The 24,125-nt window shown below is 41.7% G+C and overlaps 1 protein-coding gene across 4 annotated transcripts in view; it reads right to left on the bottom strand.

Annotated features, from left to right (window-relative positions):
- The window catches only part of SNAP47 (synaptosome associated protein 47), a 95,645-nt gene that overhangs the window by 18,394 nt on the left and 53,126 nt on the right, over positions 1-24,125 (bottom strand). For all 4 annotated transcript variants that reach the window (XM_054717164.1, XM_054717163.1, XM_054717162.1 and 1 more), the window contains exon 3: positions 13,502-13,992. In XM_054717164.1, coding sequence (XP_054573139.1) covers positions 13,502-13,992 — 491 coding nt within the window. The remainder of the gene's footprint in view (positions 1-13,501; positions 13,993-24,125) is intronic.

Below are 24,125 nucleotides of genomic sequence, written 5' to 3' on the forward strand. Positions count from 1 at the left end.
GGTGTCCATTTCAACACCTATAGCTCTATTACTGACAGAGGCATACTCTTTCTGAATGTTTAGCCAAAGAGTATTATTACAACCAGAAAGCCAAAATGGAGGATATTTCTTCCTAGAACATACTAAGTCAGAGATGTTTTTCAGGACAAGCCATGGGCTCAGTGGGATCCCGCCCAGCACAAGGCTTTGGCCACCCCCAGTGCTGTGTTGACACTGGAGCTACTGACTCAGTTACCTCAATGCTTTGAAATATCTTCTGAGAAAAATTAATTTGGTTCAGTATAAGATGGTTTTTGACTCTAAAGTCATTAATTATCTCTTTTAACCAAACTAAGCACACATTGTTCCAGCTAAAAGGAAACTTACAGATGATTTCACTTCCCAGGAAGGAGGAGACATCGAGGAGGACCTGACTGAGCAGTAGGGGCGGCACCAGAGGGCAAGTGTGAGGCAAGATTTCCATGGGGTGAGTGAGTGGGTGACCAGGTGTCTTTAATTAGGTGGTCAGGGAAGGACTCTCTCAGAAGGTGACAGTCAGTAAACAACAAGGCCAAAAATCAGTTCCAGAACGCTTAATAGTGCCAGGCAAGGCCTGCTCTGCTGGAGAAGGATCTGTGGGCTTCCTCCCACACCTGTCACTCCAGGACCATGAGACAACCTGGGAGCATGCTACAACTGCTAAGAACGATCAAGACCACTAAAGCAAGGAGAGTCTGAGTAACTGACACAGTCAAGAAGGGTACAAGGACATGCGCTGCCTAAACGTCACGTGGGATCCTGAAAGAGTAAAATGTGAAACAATCTGGATAAAATATGGACTTATGAGAATAGCAACGTATCCGTATAGGTTCATTAGTTATGACAATAAAGGACACTAATGTCGGGTGACAACAAGAGTGTGGAAGACATGGGAACTCTGAACTATCCTTGTTATTTTTTCTGCAAGTCTGATACTTATTCTAAAATCTGAAAGGTTATTTAAAGATACTATGCAGAAAAATAGCACTTTGCAACTGCTCTTCCCTAAGGTGGAAACTGCCCACCTGTGTCATTCAGGGCCCTCACCGCCCCACACAACATATTACCTCAGAGGTCTCTGGAAAGTTCTACTCACCCAAGGCAAATACCTGTCTCCTGTTACTAGACTGCCACCTACTGGCCACATATTTTACCCAAATACCTCATCAAGGAGAGGAATCCATTTCTGAGATGTCAGTCACTGTTTCCACCTCCACTGTCTGTGCAGTTTCCAGTGTGGAACAGCAAAGACAGAGGTGATGGCAGACACAACACAGGCGACAGTGAGAAATTGGCCCTCATCACTAGGCTTGCAGAAGACACAGAGAAGTTTCTAGCAAGTCAGATGCCATCTCACTTACTAAACTCAACATGCTGGCTTCTTCCAAATGCATCACTTCTCATTACCTGAGCCTCTCCAAACCCACAGCTGTAAGGTACATCTACTCTGTGAGGTAGGGTGGTCTCGCAAAGGGAGAATGGAACTTCTTGCTCAGAGCAGAAGAAGACACTCTGCAGGGATCCCTCCCACCCAGAGGCTAAAGTTAGCACCGAGATGAAAACCCATCTGTCAGCTCATCCCACACACATTGGATCCATTACCGTGAAAGGCCAGGCCACAGCTATTCTATCCAACCCTAATCTAGGTGTTTATGGGAAAGTGTTTGTAGTGTGGATAGAGGAGGCCTACAATCATTGACTTTAGGTAAGGGAGACTGTCCTAGATAATGTGGTGGGCGTGATACAATCAGTCGAAAGGCTTTAAAAGCAGACCTATGGCCTCCTGGAGGAGGAAGATGATGCTCGGCCTGTGGTCAGCAGACTCAGCCTGTGCCCAAGAGGTCCAGCCTGCCCTTCCTGACGACAGGCCTATGGAACTTGCACTCACCTATCTTCCTACAGTCTGCCTGTGACTGCAGAGGCCCTGGACTCGCTTCCTGCTCCTCTCCAGCCCTGTCTGCCACCTGGGCTCTAGCGTCAGAGCCTGCCATCCTACCTTTCGTGGGGTCCCTAACAGCAGGCCCAGCAATTTTGTGCAGTGTGACCTCTGTGCTACACATAGCGTGCTCGCATCTGCTATCTCATTCATTACATTCTGTGCCCTATTTTCTATCAGAAACCCCATGCCCAACAACCCACAAAACATGGTGGAGCTCTGTGACAAGGAGGGTATAGAGGGCTGCCTGGGAAGACACATGGGCATTTTCCTTAATTATCGTCAGCTGAACTCAGGGCGTAGGCAGAGCCACGCCCTGGGAACATCTTCCCCAATGAGGCTGGACATGTTAATCAGTCCTGACTTCATAGCAGCCCAGGTGTCGGCAGAGGCGGGACTAGATATGTAAATCTAGGCCTATAAAAACAAATGCTCTGCGTGGCTCGGGTCGTCGTCGTTGCAGCCTCTCCACCAGAGAGAATGAATGGCGTCCCACCCAGCTCCCAGCTTTAAATCTATTTCTGCGTCTTCTTTCTTTATTTCCATTATTTCTCAATCCCTGGCCGCCTCCACTTGGAACCAGTTAGTTCATCTCTCTTTCCATGCAGGACGTGGAAAAGGGAGATCTCCGCCATGTCTGGCCCCCACCGCATCAGGCCCCCGCATTTCTGGCGCCCAACGTGGGGCAGAAGAGGCAACAAGAGGTAAGAGGCAAGGGTTCGCTCCTAAGAATTGCACGCGCCACAGATTTAAGGAATTGTAAGGTAGGGGGAGTGTATTGTTGTGAATTGCATTAGCTGGGTGTAAAACATGGGTAATCCTCAAAAATGCTTTCAAAGATCCTGTTAAGCATAGTCAGATTCTTGATTTCTTTCTTAATTTTTGTTGTTGAAATGTGGGAAAAGGTCAGAAAGCAGTTGCATGAACGATACTCAACAGAAGGTCCAGAGAAAATTCCTATTCCTACTTTAATTCTTTTTTTTAAATATATATTTTATTGATTTTTTACAGGGAGGAAGAGAGAGGGATAGAGAGTTAGAAACATCAATGAGAGAGAAACACCGATCAGCTGCCTCTTGCACACTCCCTACTGGGGATGTGCCCGCAACCAAGGTACATGCCCTTGACTGGAATCGAACCTGGGACCCTTGAGTCCGCAGGCCGACGCTCTATCCACTGAGCCAAACCGGTTTCGGCCCTACTTTAATTCTTGATTCAGCACAGGAGAGTTTACCACAGACTTGTAACCAAGTAGAAAAGGATTAAAGGAATTTCTCAGCAACTGCCAATAATTCTTTATCTTAAAAAATCTTTTTCTTGCCGAAACCGGTTTGGCTCAGTGGATAGAGCGTCGGCCTGCAGACTGAAGGGTCCCAGGTTCGATTCCGGTCAAGGGCATGTACCTTGGTTGCGGGCACATCCCCACTAGGGGGCGTGCAGGAGGCAGCTGATCGATGTTTCTCTCTCATCGATGTTTCTAACTCTCTATCCCTTTCCCTTCCTCTCTGTAAAAAAATAAATAAAATATATATGAAAAAATAAATAAATAAAAACTGAAAAAGTAAATAAAATAAAAATAGAAGCCAGACCATCACTGAATCTTCCCACTAAGAAGCAAGGAGGTGGGGGAAGGGAGACACGTGGAGATCCAATATGGACGCCACTCCCCGAGAAAGCCATTTTAAAGGGCCTCATCTTCCGCCATGTTTTTAAAGATGGCGGATACAGGTGGGCTTGCCAAGGCTCTTTTGAAATTTCCCGCCCTGAGGCAAGTAACCAGCAGGAAGTAGGTAGAAAGTTTACATGTGAATAGCTATGGGTTTGCTTCTTGACTTCCCCAGTAGAAAAAAAATTTTTTTTAAGTTAGCAGCTTTGCCAGGCCTATTAGCTGGAAACTTAAAACTTTTAAGTTCACTGATATAAATGTATTAAAATGATATAATACTGAAATGTTGATCTGAGTATGCCTAGTATAAAGTCTAGATGACAGAAGTTAATCTATTAATTGAATATGCCTTCTATTTTATTTGAAATATATCCTTAAAAATGTAAAAGTATTATTGATTTGAGAAATGCTAAGTATTTAATTTTGCTACCTAAAATTTAAAGCTCTGAAAGTTTAAGGTCTCTTTTCTTGCCATGAAGAGGTTTTAAAGCTACACCCTTTTTAATGGAGGAAGGGATAGACCCTTCCCCCAAAAGAACAGGTAATCCAATTCCCGCCAGCAGCCATCTTTAAAGAATGTGTTAATTTGCATTTAAATGGCTACACCTTTGGTAGACACCCTTCCCAGAAAAGGTCAAACGGCCAAAAGGTGGCTCCTTTGAAATCAGCTTTTCACCAATAGCCTTTTTTTTTTTAAGGACAAGTTTACATGTGAATACCTACAAGTTTGTATCTCAGTTTCCCCGGGCAGAAAAAAAAAACATGGTTTAAAGTTAATTATTAGATTTTAAAATTTATTCTTAAGAATATAAAGGTGTTATTAATCTAAGAACTGCTAGATATTTGACTTGCAAGCTCTGAAAGTTTAAGGTTCAGATTGAATTGGGAGAAATTATATAATTGTGGTAACTAAATGCCTAGAGTATAGCAACTTGTTTTTGAGAAAATAAAATGTGTTTTCTCTTAAATAATTAGGAATTCAATATATGTTACTTCTTGGTCTGATTTTAAAAAGAGGATTAATTCAGTAGAATTTCAAGAAAGACAAGCCCCAAGCAGCCTCCATTTTGAATGGGCTGGGGGTGGTTTTGGATCAGACCAAATAAGTATCAGATCTATAAGTTTACTGAATAAGTTTTTTTGCCTTTTTAGTTAAAGATACCTACTTAAGTTACTTTATAAATTAGCTTTTTAAAATATAATCAAGGTCTCATATAAATTAAGTTACATGAGAAGCCAATGTTTTTGTAAGTAATTGAATCCAAGTAATATTTAAGAACAGATTAGAAGCCACCATTTACTGCCAGACTTGGTAGCCTCCTGCATTCTTAATTAAGCTAGAGGTGGGGCAACATTTGCGGCTTGTGAATTCAGAAGTAAATTTGCTTTATTTTTAAAATGAAGATACCTACTTTAACCTTTTGCACTCGGATGTTGGGTGTGACTCGACACAGTTAGCATCGGTAGCAGGAACCGAGAAAAAAGCAAGCGAGTGCAAAGGGTTAATTACTTAAATAAATTAGCTTATTAAATTATAATCAAGGTTTTCAGCTAAATGAAAAGCCAATAATTTTATAAACAATTCTAATAAAGACTAGAAACAGCTAGTGATTGTCTGCAATGTGATTTTTTACTGTCTTTTAAAAGAACAGATTGAGCAGCCGCCATGATGGCCACATGGCTTATTGCTCGCCATCTTAAAATAACAAAGGCCAACCCCCTTCCTTTGAATAAGCCAATGTCTTTTTCTTTTTAATTTAATAAATCTTTATTGTTCAGATTACAATTGTTTCTCCTTTTTCCCCACCATATCTCCCCACCACCCAGTTCCCACCCCCCCTTTGTCCTTACCTTCCCCCTCTGCCCTTATCCACAGGTGTATGATATTGTCCAGTCTCTTCCCATACCCCCCACACAGACACCTCTTTCCCCTGAGAATTATCAATCCACTCCCATTCTATGCCTCTGATTCTATTATATTCACGTTTATTCTGTTCCTCAGATTTTTAATTCACTTGACTTTTAGATTCACTTGTTGATAGATATGTATTTGTTGTTCATAATTTTTATCTTTACTTTTTTCTTCTTTTTCCTCTTTTTAAAGAATACCTTTCAGCATTTCATATAATGCTGGTTTGGTGGTGATGAACTCCTTTAGCTTTTTCTTATCTGTGAAGCTCTTTATCTGCCCTTCAATTCTGAATGATAACTTTGCTGGGTAGTCTTGGTTGTAGGTTCTTGCTATTCATCACTTTGAATATTTCTTGCCACTCCCGTCTGGCCTGCATAGTTTCTGTTGAGAAATCAGCTGATAATCGTATGGGGGCTCCCTTGTAGGTAACTAACTGTTTTTCTCTTGCTGCTTGTAAGATTCTCTTTGTCTTTTGCCCTTGGCATTTTAATTATGATGTGTCTTAGTGTGGTCCTCTTTGGATTCCTTTTGTTTGGGGTTCTGTGTGCTTCCTGGACCTGTAAGTCTATTTCTTTCATCAGGTGGGGGAAGTTTTCGGTCATTATTTCTTTAAATAGGTTTTCAGTATCTTGCGCTCTCTCTCTTCTTCTGGTACCCCCATAATTCTGATGTTGGTACGCTTGAAGTTGTCCCAGAGGCTTCTTACACTATCTTCAACTTTCTGAATTCTCCTCTCTTCTTGCTTCTCTGGAGGAATGTCCTTTGCCTCTTTGTATTCCAAATCTTTGAGTTGATTCTTGCGTTCCTCTAGTCTCTGTTGGGTCTCTGTATATTATTTTTTATTTTGGTCAGTGTATGTTTAATTTCTAGTTGGTCCTTTTTCATATCCTCGAGGGTCTCATTAAATTTATCAGCCTTTTCCATGAAATTCTTGAAAAACCTTATAACCGTGGTTTTGAACTCTATGTCCATTCGTTTGTTCTCCTCCATTTCTTTCATTTGGGATCTGTTTCCTTGCCTCCTCATTTTCGCTGATTCCCTGAGTTGGTTGGGTGGCTTTGTGTACTAGATGTCTTATTGGTTCGACGGGTCAGCCTCCCAGTTACCTGAGGTGGACACTCTTGGTGTACCCCTTTGTGTACTGTGTGTATAGCCTTGTTGTAGTTAAGTCTTGATTGTTGTTGGTGTCACTGGGAGGAATTGACCTCCAGGCCAACTGGTTGTGAGAACCCGCTGTGTCTACAACGGGAAAATTGCTGTGCAGGAGACACGTTTATGGGGCAGGACTTGTTCCAGTAGGGCTTTGGTGCTCACTGAGTCTTCCTCTTGAATGTGTCCCTTATGAGAGTGGTTGAAATCTGGTGTCGTCTCACACCGACCACTAGATACCCTAGTTTCTGGATCTCCAATGGGGTGCAGGTCAGCTACTGTCTGAGGCCCCCCAGCAGGAACTACAGCAAGAACTAGTTTTCTCCTCTTTGCTTGGGTGGTTTTGGAGCCGTCTGACTGGAGCTGCAGTTAATTTGGTTAAGCTGCCACAGAACAGGCCATTTATATGCAAAAGCCGCTGTGTGGAGCCTGGGCGGGTTTGTAGAAGTGCAAGGCGGGGTCTCAGGGTGGGGCGGGGTCTCTGGGCATCACTAGGCTAGAGCGTGGCAAACGGCGATGGCTGCCGTCAGCCGTCTCTGCCTTTCCCCATTTCCAAGTCCCTGCGTCCCGCACTCCAGTGCAGTAAACACTGATTGCTGGGCGCATCTCTGCAAAAAAGTCACTCTCACTTTCCACCCCGATGGCAGAGAGTCCAGCTTCTCCCCGTAGGCGTCTGGGTCCCCCGCGTGCCCCCAGAAACTGGATTTCAGAGTGATTGGGAGCTTGTCTCCCTTCAGGTTGAAGAAAAGCCGCGCATCCAGTTGCCCGCCACCAGCCCGATTCGCGCGCCTCTGTACCTCAGCTTTTCAGCGTTTGTGCTCCTTTCTCTCCTTAGTTGTAAATCTACCACTCAGCCAGCTTTCCCGTGGTTCTGGGTGGTAGACTGTTTTGTCTTTTAGTTGTATTTTTGAAATTGTTGTGCGAGGCGGCAGTTTAGTTGTTTAACTTTGCCGCCATCTTGGTTCCTCCAGCCAATCCTACCTAATAATAGAGTAACATGTAAATTACCATCACTCCACTACGCCCACGATTGGGCGGCGGGAGGCTGGGGGGCGGGACTCAGGGTGGCCTATCCGGCCATTGAGAGGCACGGATCCGCTGCCACTGAGGGGGGCTACGCTGCTGTTGAGAGGCCAGATCCGTGGCTGCTGAGGGGGCCTGTGCGGACACCCAGCTGCGCCTCTCAACGGCAGGGTAGCCAGGTGTCCGCGGCAGCCCCCCTCAGCAGCCGTTGAGAGGCGCAGGGGGCGGGAATCCCACCCCCTGCGCCTCTCAACAGCAGGGTAGCCTCCCTCAGCGGCCACGGACCATCAAGCTCCCTCAGTGGCCATGGACCATCAAGCTCCCTCAGCGGCCACGGACAGGCACCCAGCTCCAACTCCCCCTGGCCCGCATCCAAAGCAAAAGCGTGGGAGCTGGGTGCCTGTCCGCTCAGGCACCAGGCCTTTCAGAAGCCTCCGCCGCGCTGGAGGCTTCTGAAAGGCCTGGTGCACTAGTGGACAGGCACCCAGCTCCCCGTGATCAAAAGCAAAAGCGTGTAGGGGACCTTACATGTGCATGATTCAATCATGCACTGGGCCTCTAGTGTCTTTATAAGCAATTTAAATAAGTCTTCTATGAAAGTTAGTTAAGACTTCCCATGATCCCTCTGTATATACAAATAAGCTTAAGAGGATACTTTAAAAATATATTATAAATTTAAAAAAAGGAGAAATTTTAAAATTTTGAATTCTCTTTCACTAATATTTACAGTATAAACTAAAATTGTTGTTAAAATGTTAAATCTGAAAGTAAGTTAGCAGTCAGCCTTACTGTAAGAGTACTTGTAATATAGCTAGCTAGTCGCCTGAGGATTGAATTTCAAGCTGCAGCCCTACAGGTTGCTTGTTGTAAAAAGAAAGACAAAGATTCTTAAATGAAACTCTCTGTAGCCTGAAAGTTATTCTGGAAGGAAATAAAGAGTTTCCTTCAAATGTCTTAAGAATTGTAATTGAAAGCCTATATATTTGACCTCTTAAACTAAAGTAAATAATTTGTGTTTTTCCTCTCTGATAAATTTTATGTAAAGTTAAATATTAATTGCAGAAAATTAATGTCATTTACTGTCCATAACCTAGGACAAGTAAAGTTAAAAAATAAGCCTTATTTTCAGATTAATTTAAATTGGCTAATTGAAATAAGTGAATATTCATAAAAACTTAATTGTACTGGACAAAAAACTATTCCTGAAGTATTAACAAAAAGCTTTTATTGATGGTTCATCTCATAGTAAAATTGTTAAACATGATATGAATCCAAAGCAGTCGTATTTCTGTGCAAAAATTAAAAATAAAAGATTATCACGACTGCATTAAAAGTTTTTATAAAAGCTTCAAAATAATTAAATAAAAAATGGGATTATTAAAATAATATCTTGTAAGAAATATCCTGTAAGTAAATTACATCATGCCTTAATTGCTTTAAAATTTTTTACTCAAAAATTAATTTCCATTTGTAATGCTAACAGTAAGACACCCATGAAAAACATACGTGGTGTCAAAATAAGCCAAAAGAAAATTGTTTGGACAAAAATCAAAAGGATCCCAAGTCTAATTTATAGAAAAGATTTCTTTATTAACCTTTGGTCGAGAATATGTTTATATTTCCAGAAAACTCCAAGCCCATATGGATTCCTGCAACAACGGATCCCAGAGAGGACCTGATAGAACTGTTCCAGCCACAGAATAAGCAGTGGCCCACAAGAACAGAGGTGAAATAGTCCAGAAATAAAGATGGTGAAGACACCTTGCCATGCTAGCAGTCAGCACCTGTGCATTACTGCATGTTGTCCAGGACCAAGGGCAAGGAAGGTCAGTGTGCGTGCTTCCAGACCATGTGTGCACACCCTTCTGCATAGAAGTCGATGTTTAATGTTTTGTGTTCTACCAGGATCCCTGACTTGAGGGGCTTGCCTTAATTTTAACACAGGGAATGGTATTAACTACCACATTAAAAGAAATGTTATACCTCAGGCATTAACCATTTTTACAGATGGATCCAGTTCTGGAAAGGCTGGATCTACTGCAGCAGGGAAGCAAAGGTCCTTCAAACCCCTTATATTTCAGTAGAAATACAAGCTCTTATTTATGCCTTAACAGATTTTGCTACAGAGCCCATCAACCTGTAGTAATAGTGCTTATGTGGTAAGTATGAGCCAAAAATTATTGAAACAGCCACTATAGGGCACACTAATTCAGAGGAACTTTTCATTTAATTTTCAGCCTTTAAAATGTTATTAGAGAAGGACAATTTCTATGTTTTATTGGAAGCAATGTCCTCAGTCTGTTATCCACCTTTCTGTGCCAACTTTAGGGGTAAATCCCTGAGGACTTAAACCTAATCAAATCTGGTAAAATGGATATCACTCAATAGTGGAAAGAGCCAATCGTACTCTTAAAATCATTTACTAAAAGAAAAAGGGGGAGACAGATGTTATGTGTCACCTCAAGAGAGGCTCAGTCATGCTTTTTATACTTTAAATTTTTTGAATTGTGATGCAGAGGATCATACAGCAGGTGAAAGGCATCAGGCCTCCTGTACAGTAGCCTCCACCGAGTTAGCTAGGTGGAAGGAAGCAAAAACCAGACAAGAGTTTTATCAGATTCAGTAATAATGTGGGGAAGAGGTTGTGTTTTATATCTTTCCAGAAGGAGCAATGCAGCCAATTCGGGTGCCAGAGCATTACGTCCATCACCATAATGGACCCAGAGAAGCTTCTGTGTCCCTTCATTCAAAAGGACTAAGTACTGCCCGATGACAGCAAAGCAGAAGAAGAAAACTGAAAGCTACGCAAGGGACTGAGGTGCCACCATGGAGTCATCTGAAGAAGTTAATGACTGAAGTACAGCAGATTGTGGAAAAGCAAGAAGTGGAAGCTACTTCTTCAACCTTGTTCCTGCTTATGCTAGCATCTGTTAGCTGCCAGTCTTCTGCAAAGTCTTGCGCAGCCAAGTCCAAGGACTCTGAGTAAATATACACCAGCAGCAAAAGAGACTTTCTTTCATTTAGTAGCAAAAAATGTTAACATGTCCATAGTTCTGATTTCTCTTACTGTTGTTTTGCATTGGCATTGTTTTGTTATTATTTAATAGCCAGAGTTTTGCTCTTGACATTCAAGTTTTAAAATGATAACATGTATGTAGTTTAGTTTTTGCATTGGCACTGTTTGCAATTATTTTAATATTAGAGCTTTATTCTTTTTTTTATAATATATTTTATTGATTTTTTACAGAGAGGAAGAGAGAGGGATAGAGAGTTAGAAACATCGATGAGAGAGAAACATCGATCAGCTGCCTCTTGCACACCCCCTACTGGGGATGTGCCCACAACCAAGGTACATGCCCTTGACCGGAATCGAACCTGGGACCCTTGAGTCTGCAGGCCGACACTCTATCACTGAGCCAAACCGGTTTCGGCTAGAGCTTTATTCTTAATGTTTAAATTTTACTTTTATTATAGTTGCTTAAAAAACAAAAAAGGGTGAGATGTAGAGGACCGCCTGGGAAGACACATGGGCATTTTCCTTAATTATTGTCAGCTGAACTCAGGGCGTAGGCAGAGCCACGCCCTGGAAACATGCTTCCCCAATAAGGCTGGACATGTTAATCAGTTCTGAGCCCAGGTGTCAGCAGGGGCGGGACTAGATATGTAAATCTAGGCCTATAAAAATAAACGCGCTGCGTGGCTCGGGTCGTCGTCGTTGCAGCCTCTCCACCAGAGAGAATGGATGGCGTCCCACCCAGCTCCCAGCTTTAAATCTATTTCTGCATCTTCTTTATTTCCATTATTTCTCAATCCCTGGCCGCCTCCACTTAGAACTGGTTCGTTCATCTCTCTTTCCCCGCAGGACGCGGAAAAGGGAGATCCCCGCCACATCAGGCCCCCGCAGAGGGTTGTGGGTTTTATTTAGCATTTTTTTTCCAAGACTATAGGTGCTGAATACCATGCCTGGCACTGCAGGGTTCTCAGTGCTGGCGGAACCGGTGGCTGATGGTTCTGTGTCTTGTCCCTACAGAGCCTCCTCCTCTCACTGCTGAGGCCTCCCCCACGGGAAAATGCAGTGGATGACTCAGTCAAAACTTGGGGCATCAGAGCAGCTGCCCAGCTGGGCTTGTATGTGGCCTTGCCTGACACATTGGTTGCCACAGCCCACCATTCTTGGCTCTTTTATGGGCCAGCTTCTGAGTCCTGCTTGAGTGAGGGGCCAAAGAAAACCAGAAAGTAAGTTTTTAAATTAACATTTCTAACATTTTGGCTCTCATTGGACCAGATCTGTTATCAAGTATATATTTTTTTGAAACTCGAAGTCATCTAGAATAACATCAACATATTCATGTGTTAGGAAAATAGGTTAAATATTAGAATTAAAACCAATCACTTAAGAGAAAGAAGAAAAGGAACCAGAATAGTAAAAAACATCTCTTACTTTAACAGACATGCAGGAATCAAAGATACTTGTTAAAAAAAAAAAATCACATTAAATACAGAAGTAACATTACCTATAATTCTAGTATTAGAAAATATCAGAATATTTTATGACTTTAGGATTTCTTAAATTGGGCTCACAAACAAACTTAAGGGGGGGAAATGGTGGATCTGACCACAGCAAAATTAAAGATTTCTGTAATGGAGGCTGACAGCCTGGGAAAGCACTGGCAGCCCCTCAAATCAATAAGGAATGAAAACCTAGAATATATAAAGAACTCTTGCAAATCAGACAAAACAGCAACAACAACAAAACAGAACAGGCAATCTTTAATCCTGTGGGATTAAAGAGCAAATAAGCATCAGATGCTCTATCTCACAATCAATGAAAGAAATTAAAATACCATCAAGATGCCACAGAATACTGTAAGAATGGCAAAACTGAGAGGTCAAACATCAACTTATCCCATGCTAGGGAGGACACTGGGACCCAAGAACTTTGAGATGTGTGGACATGTAATATATCCGCATGTCCTGCCTCCCACACTCCACCCCACTGGCCATGCCAGCTACACCCTCCACACCCGAGACCTGCAAGAGAACACCACAGAGAAAGCAAGTTTTTCAGAACAACTCACGCATGCCCCATAAACTACCCAAACTATGCTGCATAGTTTTCAAAGATTCTGATACCTGAACACACACCTGGAAGGTGGTCTGGGAAGATCTCGATCAAATGTGAAGGAAAACAGGAGTGAGGCTCAGTAAGTTACTGGTAGGAGGAATGGAGACTCAGCAAAGCAGGTGGGGGCTGCTGCTAGTTAAGACCCTGAAATGCTAATTCTCAAATCAAATAGAGGGAAGAGTGAAAACACTTAACTCAGACCTTCTCTTTGTTCTGAAAGGGTCATCAAAACCCTTTCTGGCCCTAGCTGGTTTGGCTCAGTAGATAGAGCATCGGCCTGCGGACTGAAGGGTCCCGGGTTCGATTCCAGTCAAGGGCACATGCCTGGTTGTGGGCTCCATCCCCAGTGGGAGGCATGCAGAAGGCAGCCGATCAATGATTCTCTCATCATTGATGTTTCTATCCCTCTCTCCCTATCCCTTCCTCTCTAAATCAATAAAAATATATATATTTAAAAAAAAAAAAAAAAAAACAACCCTTTCTGATCTACTTGGAAACCTCTACAGCTTTCGAGTGTATGATAAACCAAAGTGATTTGAGATTCACAGTTGGCAAGTACTAAAGAAAATGGTCTGAAATTATTTTTATTTACAATGCATCATGTTAAGTACATACCACAGGCAGACTGAGATTTCCCAGGTCTGTGCACAGGCTGTGTTGATGGTCACTTACCTGCCTGCCAAACTGAGTAGCCCTTCTCTGCTGGGGAAGAAGTTCCCGTGCTTCTGAGCATCAAGGCATCTTCTAAAAACTCGATCTTCTTGCTGAACTGCATTTCCAAAATGGGGATAACTTCTGGCATCTTGGCAGATATCAAACGAAAAGCTATGTCTGGCTTCCCAATGAACCGCTGGCGGATGCTAACTTCATAATGTGTGTGAACCTTAATGTCATCTACATCCTCTCTTTCAAATCTGTGTAACAGCAAAGAATTTGAGTCATGGATTTCCAACCCAGAAACAAGGATGGTGAGCCTTCCTGGTTTAACGTGAGATTCTGTTCCTTGGGAAATAACAGCAGGAATTCTGATCACTATTCCTTCTTTTCCAAGAGCTTTGGTACTAGCCACTGAGGAGCCTCCCCTGGAGTTTGTGTCTGATGGCATCTTCCAAAGCTTGAAGCTAAAGGGCCACCAAGAAGGAGATTCCAGTTCTTTCAGCAACCTAGAAGATGAAACAAAATACAAAAAACTAGGTCAAGCAATTTTTAATACTTTTTTTTAACTGCTTTAGCCTTTACAAAGCACTTGTACCATTTATAGTTTTCTTTTCCACAAATACTCCATGAAACAGAAAGAGCAGAAATGGTTATCCCCATGTTTTAAGAAAAGAAACCTAGGCTAAAAGCAGTAAGGTTATTTGCCTACACTGCAGGGGTCCTCAAACTTTTTAAACAGGGGGCCAGTTCACTGTCCCTCAGACCGTTGGGAGGGCCGGACTATAGTTTAAAAAAAACTATGAACAAATTCCTATGCACACTGCACATATCTTATTTTGAAGTAAAAAAACAAAATGGCAAAAACACCCGCATGTGGCCCGCGGGCCGTAGTTTGAGGACGCCTGGCCTACAGTATGTATACAAAGCTATTTGTAGTGGACACATATCTTTTGACTCGAATATTACTCTTACCACACTTAACCCTAGGTAATTCTGACTCAAAATAAATCCTGTTCTTAATCTCTCGAGAGGTAATAGAATTCTGGCAGTGACCTGTACTGTCCAATACAGTAATAGGCACATACAGCTACTAGGTACCTGATATATAGCTAATGTAAGGCAGAACTGAATTTTAAACTTAAATGTAATGTGTTCCTAGCTACCATATTGGACAGCACACTCTAAAGTAACCACTAACAGATATATCTAAAAAGTCAATAAAAGAGGAAAAAAATAAAAGCAGGACTGGGAAAGCAAAGGAACAAGGATCAAATAAAATAAAACAAATAAGATGGTGGAATTAAACACAACCATATTAGTAATCATATTAAATAAAAATAGACTAAATTTTTAATTAAAAGTCAGATTATCAGCTTGAAAAAGAAACAAGACTCAACTATATCTTGTTTACAAGAGACACTGTGAAATATGATGACACAGATATATCAAAAGCAAAGGGATTGGAAAAAAGATATATCACGCTATAAGTAAACTTTAAAACAAACAGTGTACCAGGAATAAAGAGGGACTGTGCATAATAAGAGGGTTGAACCAACTGAAAGACTTAATAATATTAAATATGTATGTATCTAATAATAGAACTTCAAAATTCATTAAGCAAAAATCTTCTCTAATAATAGACAAATATGCAAATTGACCATACCTCCGACACACCCACAAGCCACACCCACCATCCAATCAGAGCGAGTATGCAAATTAACCCAAACCAAGATGGCTACAGCCGCAGAGAGCAAGGTTTCCTAGGTAACAGAGGAAGCCAAGCTTTCCGCCTGCCCTTGCCAGGCCTAAGCCTCCACTCAAGCTACAAAGTTTCAATTATAGAAGGTAAACAAATTCAAACAAATGGCGGCCGAATGGAGCTTGAGAGAGCAGGCCAGGGTTGCCGCTGGCAACAGGGGAAGCAAAACTTTTCGCACACCCTGGCCAGGCCCACCTGCTTAAGGCAACAAAGTTTCAATTATAACCCCAACACAAATGGCTGCCGGCCGGCCTCGGAGGGAGCCCCAGGCTTGGCTCTGCTCCAGGCTACAAAGTTTCAATTGTAGAAGGAAAATAAATTCCAGATACCAGGGCCTCTGCTTGGGTTACCAGGGGGCATGACTGGCCTGCAAACCACCACAGGCCCCTTGCTCAGGCCCCCCCACACCCCAAGAGAACCCCACCCTGATCCCGGACACCCTTCAGGGCAAACCAGCTGGCCCTCACCCCTGTACCAGGCCTCTGTCCTATCTAATAAAAAAGTAATATGCAGATTGATCATCATCGCAACACACAATATAGCTGCCCCCATGTGGTCAAAGATCCTGCCCCAATGTGGACACAAGATGGCCACCACAAGATGGCCAGCAGGAGAGGGCAGTTGGGAGGCACCTGACCTGCAAGGGAGGGCAATTGAGAGGGACCAAGCCTGCAAGGGAGGGCAGTTGGAAGTGATCAACCCTGCAGGAAAGGGCAGTTAGGGGTGACCAGGCCGGCAGAGGAGGGAAGTTGGGGGCAAACAGGCTGGCAGCAGAGTGGTTTAGGGGGTAATCAGGCTGGCAGGCAGAAGCGGTTAGGGGCAATCAGGAAGGCAGGCAGGCAAGCAGTTGGAAGCCAGCAGTCCTGGATTGTGAGAGGGATGCCCGACTGCCCGTTCAGGCCCGATCCCACCGGGATCAGGCCTGAACGGGCAGTCGGACATCCCTCAAGGGGTCCCATATTGGAGAGGGTACAGGCTGGGCTGAGGGACAACCCCCCTCCGTGCACGAATTTCGTGCACCGGGCCTCTAGTTGATATTATGAAAGGAGAAATAGATAATCACAGCTGTAGATTTCAATTTCAATTAATTTTTCTCTATGATTGATCAAGCAAGAAAACAAAAATAATTAGTAAGAATATAGAAATTTTGAGCAATATTATTTAACCAACTCAACCTGATTGGTATTCATAGGAACAGTATCAACTGCTGAATCATTCTTTTCAAGTGTATTCAGAACATAAAAATAAAAAAAAAGAGTGCCCTGGCCAGTACACTCAGTGGTTAGAGCATTGGCACATCTGACAAAGGGTCTCAGGTTTGATTTCCGTCAATGGCCATACCTGGGTTATAGGTTCGATCCCTGCCCCAGTCCAGGCGTGTGTGGGAGACAAGCAATGTATGTGTCTCTCTCACATCGATGTCCCCCCACCCCTCTCTTCACCATGCTCCCTCCCTTCCACTCTCTAAAAATCAATAGGAAAGATCTTTGGGTGAGGATTAACAAAAAACAAAAACAAGAGTATAACAAGCCACAATAAATATCAAGTATTGAAATCATACAGAGTATATTCTCTGTCCCCAGAGAAAGAACACTAAAAGTCAATATCAAAAAGCCAATTACACCCTAGCTGGTTTGGCTCAATGGATAGAGCATTAGCCTATGGACTCTGAAGGGTTCGATTCCAGTCAAGGGTACATGCCCAAGTTTCGGGCTCAATCCCCAGTGGGGGGGCATGCAGGGGGCAGCCAGTCAATGGTTCTCTCTCATCATTCTATCTCTCTCCCTCTCCCCTCCTCTCTGAAATCAATAAAAAAAATTTTTAAAGATTAAAAAATAAATAAAAAGATTTTTTTAAATCTTAAAAAAAAGCCAACTAAAACATTCTCAAATAGTTGGAAATTAAACACAATTCTAAATAAAGGACATAAAAATATGTGAAGTGAATGAAACTGAATACATAATACACACAAAAAATGGAATACAAATAAAGCAGTGAAGCAAGGTAAATTTATTGCCCCCAAAATGCATGCATTTGAAAACTTTTTGGGAAAGTTTAAAAATCAGTGATCTAAGTTTCTATTTTAAAAAGTTATAATTAAACCCAAATGAAGTAGAAGAAAGAAAAAGTAGAAATCAATAAAATTTAAAACAAAAAATATTATCAAAGCCAAAGTCGGTTCTTTGAAGCAATTTCAAAAAGTAAACCCCTAGCAAGAAATGCTCAAGAAAAAAATAAAATAAAATGCAAATTACCAATATCAGGAATAAAAAAGGGGGCACCACCATAGATCCTTCAGCCATTGAAAGGCTATAGAGTAGAGGTGGAAAACCTTTCTGCCAAGGACCATTTGGATATTTATATCATCATTCACGGGCCATACAAATATATCAACTTAAAAATTAGCCTACTATATTTGGTCAAACATTTAATTAACTCACCCCTTAATGCCCTGGCAGGGCCAGATCAAATGATTTTGCAGGCCTTCTATGGGCCTGCAGGCCAGACATTCCTCACCCCTGCTATAGAGGATGTAATTAATACTCATCCGATAAATTTGACAACTTATATGAAATATACAAAACACTTGAAAACCCAATATGTGAAACCGAGGAAAGAAAAAGTTTAAGAATAAGAATAGCTGCCAAGCCAGCGTGCTCAGTGGTTGAGCATTGACCTATGAACTAAAAGGTCACAGTTCGATTCCCATTCAGGGCACATGCTCGGGTTGCAGGCTCAGTTCCCAGTGTGGGACGTGCAGGAGGCAGGTGATCCAAGATTTTCTCTCATCATTGATGTTTCTATCTTTCTATCCCTCTCCCTTCCTCTCTGAAATCAACAAAAATATAATTTTTAAAAATAGCTCATAAAGAAATTGAATCTGTAATTAAAGAGCTTTCCATGAGGAATGGGGGTAAGCTATGGTTTAGGTGGCTTCACTGATTAATTCTGTAAACATATAGAAAAAAATAATAATTGTATACCAACTCTTTGCCCATTCAGTTCACAAGACCACTCTAATTCCTATTCCCAAACCCGGTAAGGACATTATAAGAAAACAAGAACATAGCAATATCCCTCAATAACACAGATGCAGAATTCCTTATGAAAATATCAGTAAATCAAATCTAACAATATATAGAAAATACTACATTATGATTAAGTGGTATTAATTCCAGGATACTGATATTGGTTTAACATACACAAATTAATCATTGTATCTCACTGGGGGAAAACTGTAAGTTTCACAAAAGATGCAGAAAAGGAATCTGCCCCACCCTCCTGCTGATCTGTGATCCAGTCGTTATGCGGTCGGTCATTATGCTTCATAGCATTAACAACCATTTCCATATTACATCGTTATTATATAGGGTATTTGTTTGTTTATTGGAAAATACTTAAATTTTTAAGAAACGAACACATTTTTAAAAGAGCTTTGATGGGAGATATAGCCGTTCTAGGGCTCCCAGTCCACATCGAAGACCAACAACATATATTTTAAATGCCAACTTTTCTAACAAAAAAAGTATGAGGAAACCAAAATGTGGCCTATACACAGGAAAAAAAAAAAAACACAAAAAACTAAACAATCAATAAAATCCATTTCTGAAAGCATTCATATAGTGTAATTAACAGATATAGATTTTGAAACACTTATTATAAATATTCAAGGAATTAAAGGAAACCAAGTTAAAAGGCTTTAAAAAAAGCATAATGATGATGATTCATCAAATAGAGACTATTAATTGAGGGAAATTATATAAAAAGGAATCAAATGAAAATCCTAAAATTAAAAAGTTATAATAACCCAACAGAGAGTCCAGGAGCACATGGTTTTAGTGGTGGGTTCTACAAAACATTTAAAGAAGAATTAATACCAATTCCTAGCAAACTTTACCAAAGCTAGAAGAGGAGAAAGCAATTTCAAACACATTTCATAAGGCCAGCATCACCTTGACACTAAAATCAAACAAGGACACAACAAGAAAAGAAATTTCTAAGCAAATATTCCAGGTGAACACAGATGCAAAAACCTCAACAAAATATTAGCAAACCAAATTCAACAATATGTAAAAAAGATCATACACCATGACTAAGTAAGATTTATTCCAAGATGCAATGATAGTTTGACAACCAAAAACCAATCAATGTGACATATACCATGTTAACAAAATAAATAATAAAAATCATATGATCAACACAATAGATGACAAATTATCAACAAAGTGGCTATGGAAGGTTTGTACTTCTACATAATAAAGGCCATATATGACAAAAACCACAGCTAACATCATAAGCAACAGTAAAAAGCTGAAAGCTTTTCCTATAAGATCAGGAACAAGACAAGTATGAGGTATGAGATATATAAGAAAACTACTTTTATTCAATATAGTATTAGAAGTCCTAGCCACAGCAATCAGACAAGAAAAATAAAGAGCACCCAAACTGAAAAGGAAGAAGTAAAACTATTTCTATTTGCAGATGACGTGACATTATATATAAAACCCCAAAGACTTCAACAAAAAACTGTTAGAATAAACAATTTCAGTAAAGTTGCAGGATACAATATTAATATACAAAAATCAGTTGCTTCTATACACTAATATCAACTATCAGAAAAAGAAATTAAGAAAACAATCCCATTTACTATTGAATGAAAAATAATAAAACACCTAAGAATAAATTTAACCAAGGAAATGAAACACCTGTACAATCAAGACAATAACACACTGAAGAAAAAAACTGAAGACACAGGTAAATGTAAAGATATTCTGTGCTCATGGGTTCAAAGAAAACAGTAGTTCTGCTCTTATCCATCATTTCCTTTCTGCAGTTTATTACCCATGGTCAGCAGTGATCAGAAAATATCCAGAAATAAACATTCATGAGTTTTAACCTGTGTGCCAGACAACTGGATATGCCCTCAGCTTTATAATAGATCTCTATTTGGTAAATCTAAGCTGTAAAGGAGGATGAAGTTAAAAATGGTGGCAGAGTAAGTCGATGCTGCAGAGACATGATCCCAGGACCAAACTGGAATTACAAATAAAATACAGAAAAACTTCCAGAATAATTAAAGGAAGACTCATTGGAGGTTAACCCTGATAACTGAAAGTGGAGACTGCATAGAGACTGGTAGGAGGACCAGAGGCATGAAAGGGCTGGCCAGGCTCCCACAGACAGCAACTGAAGTTCCAGAGAGATATCATAGCTGGGGGTGGTGCCACTGAGAACTCTGGGATCTGATCCCTAATCTGAGCCCCCCAGTAGAAAACCAGAACTGAGAAGGGTACCCACATAACATCTAGCTGTGAAAAGCAGCAGGGTTGCTATCTGCCAGGGAGAGACAGCTGGAAATTCAGACACCCACTCAAAGGGCCAATGCACAAAATCCCTGTGGAGCCACTCACCTTGTGCTCCAGCAGAGTGGACTGGAGCTGTGTGAGCAGAAGCCAGGATCAGAGGCTTTGGGGTTAGAGCTCAGAAGGCAGACACCCAGGTTTCCAGCGCTGAGTCATTACCTCATGCTGCAAAGGCCATCCTCATGCAGACATTGGCTATAAAGGCGGCCTTGCCTGAGGGGAAAACAGTTGACACACCCTATTGGAAAACACCTTGCCTGTGGTGGGGAGTTAAGGAGGCCCATTAAGAGTCCGAGAATAACAATTAGCCTCCAGGCAGAAGCAATTGCCCAACCCTATAGAAAAAAAACTCTTGCCACACCCGTGGATGACTGCCTGAGGGCAATTCAAGAAAAAATCCTATCAGTCTATAGACGAGGGTGGGCTCCAGAGGCTTTGAGTTTTTGACTGATCTAATTAGTCAGAAACAGCATTTGACACCGTCCTGCACTAGAGATTGAGAGGAGAAGCAGATCTACCTAATACATTGTCACAAACAGGCAGCCAAAATGAGGTGACAAAGAAACAACCCCCAAATGAAAGAACAAGAGAATTCTCCAGAAGAAGAGATAAATGAAATGGAGAAAAGAAACTTATCGGATATAGAGTTCAGACTAATGATGGAAAAGATGCTCAACTGCATGAGGAAAAATATTGTCACTATGAAAACAGAAATAAAGAATGACAGAGCACAAGAAAAGAACACTTTGAAAGGAATACACAGCAGATTAGGGGAAGTTGAGGACTGAATCAGTGAATTAGAACACAAGGTTGAAATAATCACTCAATCAGAGAACCAAAGAGAAAAAACAATTGAGAAATGGAAGACAGCTTAAGGGAGCTGAGGGATAGTGTGAAACATAATAATCCTAATATATAAAAAGCAAGGGGCCATCACAACCGAAACAACCAGACAGATGACCCAACAGCAGGCTGTGTGGGGCAACCAGGCTGGCAGGGGGGTTAGTGAGGGATGACCAAAGAACTGAACAGCAGGCTGCATGAGGTGACCAGGCCGGGGGGCGGGGGCAGTTGGGGTGACCAGGCCCGGGGGGGACAGTTAGGGGTGACCAGGCTGGTAGAGGCAGTTGGGGCCGACCAGGCTGGCGGGGGGGTGGGGGGGGCAGTGAGGGGCGATCAGGCGGGCAGGCAGAGGCAGTTAGGGGTGATCGAGCTGGCAGGAGGGGCAGTTAGGGGCAGGCAGGCAGGTAGGTGAGCAGTAAGGAGCCAGTGGTCCCAGACTGTGAGAGGGATGTCCGACTGCCGATTTAGGCCCAAACCCCGGGATCAGGCCTAAACTGGCAGTCGGACATCCTCCGAGGGGTCCCAGATGGGAGAGGGTGCAGGCTGGGCTGAGGGGACACCTCCCCCCCCCCCCCCCGCACAAATTTCGTGCACTGGGCCTCTAGTCTATAATAATAAAAGTGTAATATGCTAATTAGACTGGACGTCCTTCTGGACAACCTTCCGGATGAAGCTGGGGCTGCGAGGGAAGCCTGAGCCCCGAGTGCCTGCTGGCGGCTGGAGGGCGGCCCGGGTCCCGGGTGCCAGAGGGAAGCCGGTGCCAGCAGCTGGGGAAGGAAGCTTACTCTTGCACAAATTTCGTGCATCGGGCCTCTAGTATTCACATAATAGGAGTGCCAGAAGAGGCAGAAAGGGACAGAGAACCTGTTTGAAGAAATAATGGCACAAAACTTACCTAATCTGGTGAAGGAAAAAGTTCAGGAGGCACAGAACATCCCAAGCAAGAAGAATCCAAACAGGCCCACGTCCACACACATCATAATTAACCTTTTGCACTCGGATGTCGAGTGTGACTCGACACAGTTAGCATTAGAATAAAGGAATCGAGAAAAAAGCAAGCGAGTGCAAAGGGTTAAAATGCCAAAAATTAAAGACAAAGAGAGAACATTAAAGGCAGCAAGAGAAAAGCAACTGTTACTTACAAAGGAGCTCCCATAAGGCTGACACCAGATTTCTCATCAGAAACTCTACAGGAAAGAAGGGAATTGCATAAAGTACTCAAGATAATGAATAGCAAGGATCTGAAACCAAGATTACTATAATCAGCAAGCTGCCCACCTCAGAACAAAAGACTCACACAGTATGAGAGTGGAGGGATAGAAAAAAATTCTCCATGCAAATGAAAACAAAACAAAACAAAACAAAAGCTAGGATAGCAAAACTCATATCTGACTAACTTCAAAATATAAGCCTTCATAAAAGACAACAAAGGTCACTATATAATACTAAAGGGATATTACCCTGGTAAACATATATGCACTTAAATATATATATATATATAAAAAACTTCTAGAAAACTTTAAGGGAGAGATCAACAACAATAGAGTCATAGTAGGGAAATTTAGCACCCTGCTGACTTCACTGGATAGATCTTTCAGGCAAAAAATTAACAAGGAAACAGTGACTAAAGCAGCAGTCACCACCGGTTGGCGACCGCTGCTCTAGAAGATACACTGGATCACATGGATTTAATTGACATTTACAGAACATTTCACCCCAAAGCTGCTGAATATACATTCTTCTCAAGTGCACATGTAACATTCACAAAGATAGTTCACATGTTAGGACACAAAACAAGTCTCTACAAGTTCAAGAAGACTGAAATCATATCAAGCATCTTCTCAGATCACAGTGGAATGAAATGAGAAATCAACAACAGTAAAAACACCAAAAAACATTCAAACACATGGAGGCTAAATAGCATGTTATTAAACAATGAATGGGTTACCAAAGAGATCAAGAAAGAAACAAAAAACTTCGTGGAAACAAATGAAAATGAACACACAATCATCCAAAATCTCTGGGACACAATAAAAGCAGTCCTGAGACGGAAGTTCATAGCGCTACAGGCCTATCTCAAAAAACAAGAAAAATTAATAATAAATCACATAAGCCTGCAACTTAAAGAAATAGAAAAAGAACAACAAGAAAAGATCAAAGTAAGTAGAAGGGAGGAAATAATAAAGACCAGAGCAGAAATAAATGAAAAAGAGACTAAAAGAACAATACAAAAAAATCAATGAAACCAAGGACTAGTCTTTGAAAGGATTAAAAAAAAATGGATGAACCATTAGCCAGACTCATCAAGAAACAAAGAGAGTAGACCCAAATAAATAAAATCAGAAAAGAAAGCAAAGAAGGAACCACCGATACTACAGATACAAAGGATTGTAAGAAAATACTATGACAACTATATGCCAACAAGCTAGACATGTGGATGAAATGGACAAATTCCTAGAAAAATACAATCTCACAAAACTAAATCAAGAAGAATCAGAAAACCTGAATAGGCCAATAACAGCTGATGAATAGAAGCAGTAACTAAAAAACGCCCAGCAAACAAAAGCCCGGGTCCAAAAGGCTTCACAGAGGAATTTTACCAAAGAAGAATGAACACCTATACACCTCAAACTATACCAAAAAATCCAAGAGGAAGGAATATTTCCCAGCTTTT

This window comes from Eptesicus fuscus, chromosome 6 (assembly GCF_027574615.1).
Source record: "Eptesicus fuscus isolate TK198812 chromosome 6, DD_ASM_mEF_20220401, whole genome shotgun sequence".
NCBI classification, from domain to species: domain Eukaryota; kingdom Metazoa; phylum Chordata; class Mammalia; order Chiroptera; family Vespertilionidae; genus Eptesicus; species Eptesicus fuscus.